A 7555-nucleotide genomic window follows, 5' to 3' on the forward strand; every position below is an offset into this window, starting at 1 on the left:
CCCAACATTAAAAAGTAGTAGGTTGTACCAGAGAGACGACCGTAAAATCAACGTAGAATTACGTATTAGAGTGCAGCAACTCAGAACAGTAATTATGGGTTTCTTGCCTTTAACCATTCTTTGAATTTGATTTTTAACATTTATCAATTCTCGCGCCAGATGACTAATAGCCTAAATGTAGGCAATTAACTGTGTTTAACAAGTTTTCAACAGTGCCTGACGAAATTCAATTTTTCAATAGTTCAGCGCCTATATTCAATTGTTTTTAATAGTTGTGCAAAATCTTAAAGATTTTTTTCGATCGATTAATTCAAAAATCATCAAAATCGGTTAGAAGATGGCTGAGTTATTAGCCCATACTTCCTAACAACATTTCGTGACGGTCTTAAATTTGATTCTGCAGAATGACCCCCCTATGTTTTCCCGAAGGACGTATTCTACGTTAAAAAAATCGTCAAGTTTTGTTTCAGTATTTTTAGTGAGCAGATCTTTCAGCTCTAGGCTGGCTTGTCTCCGGAGGATTTCATCGAGTTTAAAAAATGTCAATTATTTGTAAAATTTGGGTCAAATACACCACGAGCAACACCGTAAAACAGCGTCAAAAGCCGCGTCAAATGGATCTCGTGAAATTTCGTAACATGTGCTTTTTGATTTCATCCTTACTAATTTTCCACTCGAAATATAATGTGAAAACATTTGTTGCAATGAATACAAAACTCAAACTAATTTTTTTCCCAAATAATTACAATGCTTCTCAATATTTTATGTATCTCGAGAAAATATTGAATACTGCGGCTTCCGGCTGGTTGCTTCCCAGGTAATCGCAACAGTCACTAAACACGACAGGGTCAACGACAATCTTACATATCGTATGCACTTGTCATGATAAACACTCTCCATGTACTCAGTGACTCCGGTTTCCTCTCACTAATACAATCGAACATTGCTGTCATTTGACGAAAAGCACGTTGTTATGTTTTGAGCGGGAAAATTCTCCCTATCTTTTAACCCGGCGGCTATCTTAACGTCTACCTTCGTAATCGATCCTGCGAGAGTAAGACCGCCGCGAGAATCTAAAAAACCCAGATTAATCCACCTAGCGGTGATGGTGTCTTTGTCGTTTTTTTTTTCGAGTGAGTAATTTCTACGCACTTTTTGTATGAAAAAAAGTATTTTGGCCATAACTTCTGAGCCCATAGTCCGATGTAAAGATAAGTGCTTGAAAAATGAGTGCGTGAAAAATAAGTTCTGAGCACATAGTCCGATCCGGCCAATTTTCAATAGGAAACAATGGGACAGGATTCTGCGTCGAATGAAATTTGTTACGAGCAAATCAGCTAAGAGTAAGTGCCTAAAAAGTGAGTGAAATTTTTTCTTGCAAAAAATATATTTTGGCCATAACTCCGAAGCCCATAGTCCGATTGGATTTCAATACGAAACAATGGGACAAGATTCCGCGGCGAATGCAACTTGTTGCGAGGTTATCGGTTAAGGATAAGTGCATTAAAAATGAGTGAGATTATTTTGCGCACACACACGCACACACAGACATCACCTCAATTCGTCGAGCTGAGTCGATCGGTATATAACACTATGGGTCTCCGGAACTTCTACAAAAAGTTCATTTTTGGAGCGATCATATAGCCTTTACCGTATATTAAGTATACGAGAAAAGCAAAAAGATAAGCGCGACAATAAGATCTGAAACGAACATAACCACAATCTTCATTGTTTGGCTCCGGCACAATAGAAAGCCAAACACACAATTGACAACCAAATCGATTCTATTCGATACAAGATACAAGCAGCTTCAAGATTCAGTTATACGGTTTCCGTTTAGAATTACGAAATCTGTTTTGATACATCCAACATTTATGTTGTTTTAAAATAATGCGTTTATTTCAAACTATTTAATGTTGATTGAAACTAAGGTTAAAAATAAATAATCAAATTTCCAGTTTATTCTATAATGGAACATGTGTAAATTGTGCATTCATATGTACTGAATGCGGAAAAACAATGTTACAATATGAGAACACATGTGACGATTGGGTAAATCAACCATCCGAAAGATATTCAATTTATAAAAAAGAGCTAATAGTGGTGGAGGTTGGTCATGAGAAAGCTACTCATTTTAGAAAGGCGATTGAGCGTGTAAAGATAATTATTAATTACCTAATAATAGGCGACTGCACTAGTTGAGTGTCGAAAAATAGATAAAAACGTACTATACATACATCAAGGTCAGATTGTATTTCTATCAACATGAATTAACTTAATCTGCCCTTGATCTGAATGAAACCCAAAAGCGTTCAACAACAGAATCGCCGAATAATATGCAATTAATTTGACTCACATTTTGGGTGAATTAATTTGTCCGTGCAGGACTTAACTTTTATACCACTTTTTAGTGCCGTGTCGCTTTTCTCAGATGACAGAACGATGTTCCCCATACCAGTTATACAACTTTAGCGAGAGGCAAAAGGGGGCCAACTTTTTGCTACAGTTTCTCTTCGAAGTTGGACTTATGTTATGTGACATCATGCAAGTCTCAGTAGATTCGGTAGACCATTTGATTCAAACTGCAGGACAATTTGGAGATCTTACAACTTCATACATGCAAGAATTGAAGACGGAAGTGAAAGACAAATAATCGGAGGACAAAATTGGGTTGACACCGAAACTGGGGACATCATGGAAGCTTTGGTTGATTCGGTGGACCATTTGATTCGAACTTCAGGACAATTTGGAGATCTTAAAACATCTCATATGTCTTGTTTCGAGACGCAATTGAAACTGTGACAAATCCTCGGAGGACATAATTGAGTTGATACCACGGCTTGGGACATCATGAAGGCTTTGGTTGATTCGGTAGACCATTTGATTCAAACTCCAGGACAATTTGGAGATCTTATAACATCTCCTGGATTTGGAGAGATCTTACAATACCTCATGTAAGACGCAAGTGAATGTTTTTGAAAGTAACCTCACTATCAATAAATTAAGTGAAGTACTAGAAATTTTAGCAAAAATTGTTTTTACGACACATTCGGTTTACGTCCCCCCAATAAGTGACGTAAAAAGAGGGTTGAGTGTACCAATTATACAACAGCTGCCCTTGCGAGAAGTTGTTCCATAACCAGCTAATAACGATGGGATATCAGTCAATTCCCCGTATCTATCGAATCTGCTTTGGCAACATTTCACACCCTGCTCTCTCTACCCAACTATCGACCATGACAGTTTATTGTTTATATTCTCAAGATTATATATAAAATACATTCTAGTTTAAGTACGCCGCAAAGCTACTATGAAAATCTAGTGAGCCTCTTCTAATTCCGAACAAATGGCATGCAAAGGCTCGGTATATTGGTGGTGGCTACCATTGTCCAGAGGATGTCCTTGTGACCTATAGGATCTTGTGACATGATGGATCATTATTGCCTGATTTTCTCAAAATTGCACGCGGCGAACCCTTCATGAAAGGTACCGCCGCGCTTTCTGCACCCCGTTTACTTGATTCTTATGGGTGAATAGCATTGCTGTGTATCGTTTGGCGCGGCCGTACCTTTCGACAGTCATTCGCCGCGTGAAGTTTTGTGCAAGTACCCATTTGGGAACATTACAAACGCCGCGCAGTGTATCATATCCAGAAAATCTGACAATAATCACATCTGTAAAAAGCGTGTCTGGTAAAGAGCAAAGGAACAGCCCTGTAAATAATAGTTCATTCGTGTTTATACAAACTCAGTGGGCGTGAATTCGTATATGAGATTGTGACTTGTGAGAAGGTGAAGGATGAGATAATTTATTCACTCCCAGTCAACCAGCTGACCCATTCACCGCAGAACAAAACAATCCGCGACTGACAGGTGAGCTTTGTCCTTGCCAGTGGGTGGTGCTTTTCTGCAAACATATTTACTGTGGGGAAGGATTTCAATTAAATTAAACCGACGTAATTTGAATTGCTGGCGACGTATTCTCTTGTGTGTTTTTCTGCGATTCTCGGTTCGGGATGTCCACCAAGCTTGCCTCCAGCATCAGGAGCACCCAATGGCAACTTCAGAGACAGCCACTTTTGTAAGTACTTATAACTTGCTGGTCTTTGCTGAACGAAGACCAAAATTGCCAAAATGTTAATGATGTATATTGAAATTGCAGATATTCTACCTGCCGAGGATTGTTTGATTTTACTCCCATCACCAACACGAGACGAGAATTCAAGCAGAAAAAATTAGCAGGGTGAGTGTCAAGTTCCTTTTAGGGTAGCGGCCTTGAGCTTTGATCTGACCTTGATTTTGGTCGACGGTACATTTGTTTATTATCTTCTTTAGAGATGATCCTTTAATTATGTTACGTAACAATAACATATTATTATCCATTCCCTCATATTATTATAATTTTTCTATGAAACGTCTAAACATTGTAGATCGTTACGCTTACCGATCGACCATGGCGTGATTTATGGACGTTTCCTTATAAATATTATTGCAATGTCATGTAAACTTGATAATTTTAGTACTTTAAAATTAAAGGGTAATAAAGATAATAATAATAAAAGGTAAATTAGTGCTGAAACTCATTGAACACGCACATAGTAACATTTAGTCATAAATGTCGAACATCACGTAGATTTGTAAATGATTTTTTTTGTTGTCTTCTGTCAGTTATTCCATGGAACAACTCTACGACGTGGTATCTGACGTCGAGAAATACAACACCTTCGTTCCGTTCTGCAAAAAATCCCACGTGTACGCCAAGAAGCCCGGCTCCTTGAAAGCAGACCTCATCATTGGTTTCCCCCCACTGAACGAAAGCTACACCTCGAACGTGACACTCGTGCGGCCCACCCTGGTCAAGGCCGAATGCGTCGACGGAAGACTCTTCAACTATCTGCTCACAGCGTGGCAGTTCAGCCCGGGTCTGAAGGACATTCCCCAGTCCTGCGTGATTGATTTCATGGTGACTTTCGAGTTCAAGTCGGCGCTTCACTCGCAGCTGTCTAACCTGTTCTTCGACCAGCTGGTCAAGCAGATGGAATACGCGTTCATCCAGGAAGCGTGCCACCGCTATGGCGGACCATCAATCAAAAGTCACGTTCTGGTGTCGAATACTTCGTGACGCGGCCGTTGAAGTGTTATGTTATTTGACAACTGAAACTTTTACTCATATTTGTTAGCCTGTTTTACAAGTACCTAATGTGTTATAAAGAATTGTTTTTGTATATACCTTGTGTATTTATGTATCCCGCGATGTAATTAAACAGGTACCGTAGGTGAAAAGGATTGCATGGTTCCAGCGATGAAGGCATATTTAAAGTAAATTTCAGATATTTATTGAGCAGCCGAATGAATCGAAAGATAACGATTTACTAAAGATGTGCAATTAGTACCTCGGAGAAAATTGTGGAGGAAGAAATGTACACAGTTTTATCAAAGTCTAGGTCGCGAAATAGACCAGCTATATTGGACAAAATCACGAAAGTAGGTAGAATGATGAATAATAAAATAACGGATGAAATGTAAATAGAATACAATTCGTTTTATTGGATACAACTGCGTTGAAAGGGCACAACCTTGGGAATCTATTTGAAGAACGACCCTGAATTTTGAAAGCGTTTCATAAATAGAATCTATTTTTCAAAATGGGCAAAGTTTTTACACTCATTTTTAAATTTATGAATATGTAAAGGGCAAATAAAAATTCTGTCCAACAACATTTTTGTTAAGAATTTACTTTTATAAAAACGTCAAACCTTTATTAAGATGAATGGTAATTGGTAATTGCGAACTACCACTAATTCAATTTGTCATACAACACGTAAACGTTTTCGGTAATTACCAACGACATTACAATGTGTAAACGTGTTTGGTTTACGATTCCAAATCCATCAAGATCGAACGTTAGTCGTCAAGAGGCGAATGTTTCCATTGCAATTTAGCAGGCAGGCCCCACTGAGTGCGAACATAAAACCATTTATTACCATAGTCGCCCTAATAACCTTGAAAACATGCTTCCATTTCCAACGCTTTGAGAATAATTTCCTTTGCTAGTCTGCATACTACCGCCCATGCCAATCGCCATTCCACTGTTTACGTTCTTGAATAAATTAGAACCTAGCCCAACGAGATTTCTAAACAAATGAAGGCATTGCATGGAGAAGCACTCTACTGACCAATCAATTTTGCCACTAGAGTGGTGGATTGCTTCGGTGGCTTGGGTTCCGAAATTGGTCAAAACCAGAATTCAGGCTCCATGTTGCGGAGAATTATGAAAGTGTATTATCATAGCATAGCTTAGCATTTCGAAATAAATCTAAAGATAGAGGCACAGGAATTATATGTTCTATGTATTACTACTTATCATTTTACTTAGTAAAAGGTTCCCTTTCTGGTACAAAGCATAATCAATTCGACTGGAATGGAATTCAGCCACTCTGTCCCTACACCCCCTCCCCTTCTTGGTTTTACACATTCATGGCAAAATGCGACAGTGTTCTCAGTTCTAGTGTTCGCAATAATTTTTATGACAGATTAAAGTTCGTGTTATGGTTTGAGCATAATTGACCCCACCTATAAGAAAGACGGATCGACGCGACGGTGGAGCAAAACATCACATAAAGAAGTAGTTTGGGGAATTGTACCTATATTTATGTCTTCTACCAATTGCAGTGATGTCTGGTATTACAAGTTTTAAAAGTCAAACAGTAATTTTACTTCTTATTTTGTCGAATATTTCGTAAGATGTCATTTTGTTTTAATTTATTTAATTCACCTATCACATTGTCTTTCTTAGTTGTTTGTGTTCCCTACGTACTTCAGTTAAGGTCGATATACTCAATGTAGATTATGTTGCGTCTTTCCTTAATTTTGTTATACTAAGTTGAGCAAAGATAATAAAATTTGCCCTACCGTTTTTAATCGTCTTAAATCCTCACAAGCAAGTGTAAAATAACTATCATTATATAAGTCGTAGTCAGCTATACTGCCGTGAATCGCATATCTGTTCCATCTTTGCTGGGTTTCCTATTCATATGGGACAAATATGTGATTCACGGCAGTATAGTCAACTATATATAGGATTCACTTTTCGGTGGCAAAATAAAGCTTCATCACACCTATTCCCTATCTGTTAATAAAATTTATCGAAAATGAAGCCATTATTAGATTGTTTTGTATACCATAGTTGTCATGTGTGGCATTTTATATTATGGCTCTTTAATTTGAGACATAACAAAATAAGAGATGGGCCACGCTCCTAGTTTTGAAAAAACTTCTACTCAGTGAATCCTATTAATGTCAATTTCCTAATAATTTCGATAAAGTTGATTACATTTTCTCTATATATACCTATCTAGCTAGATTTAAGCGTAGCTACGATTCATCATCATCAGAGAACACATCAGAAAAGTATTGCAAAAAAAAATCATTATTACTGCAGGAAAGAGGCCCACCTCACTGTCACTGCATTACTATTCCAAGCTCCAAGACACGATGTCCGTTGGTTCACATGCACATCCGTAAAATCAGTGCGTCAATGCCAAATTGTGACGCGG

General features: G+C 38.0%; 1 protein-coding gene across 1 annotated transcript; it reads left to right on the forward strand.

Annotated features, from left to right (window-relative positions):
• The first annotated feature begins 3829 nt into the window (after positions 1 to 3829).
• Positions 3830 to 5520, forward strand: LOC134214056 (coenzyme Q-binding protein COQ10, mitochondrial). Its single transcript, XM_062693497.1, has 3 exons — positions 3830 to 4080; positions 4162 to 4242; positions 4668 to 5520. The coding sequence occupies exons 1-3, from the start codon at positions 4016 to 4018 to the stop codon at positions 5119 to 5121; spliced, it is 600 nt and encodes a 199-aa protein (XP_062549481.1). The 5' UTR covers positions 3830 to 4015; the 3' UTR covers positions 5122 to 5520.
• Positions 5521 to 7555: the final 2035 nt, after the last annotated feature.

Source organism: Armigeres subalbatus, chromosome 2, assembly GCF_024139115.2.
Source record: "Armigeres subalbatus isolate Guangzhou_Male chromosome 2, GZ_Asu_2, whole genome shotgun sequence".
Taxonomy (NCBI): Eukaryota; Metazoa; Arthropoda; class Insecta; order Diptera; family Culicidae; genus Armigeres; species Armigeres subalbatus.

Excerpts from the sequence above, each read along its gene's own strand:
- LOC134214056 (XM_062693497.1), top strand. The coding sequence starts at position 4,016 with ATGTCCACCAAGCTTGCCTCCAGCATCAGGAGCACCCAATGGCAACTT. Across the intron at positions 4,081-4,161 it reads CTTCAGAGACAGCCACTTTT|ATATTCTACCTGCCGAGGAT; the intron begins GTAAGTACTTAT and ends TTGAAATTGCAG. Across the intron at positions 4,243-4,667 it reads AAGCAGAAAAAATTAGCAGG|TTATTCCATGGAACAACTCT; the intron begins GTGAGTGTCAAG and ends GTCTTCTGTCAG.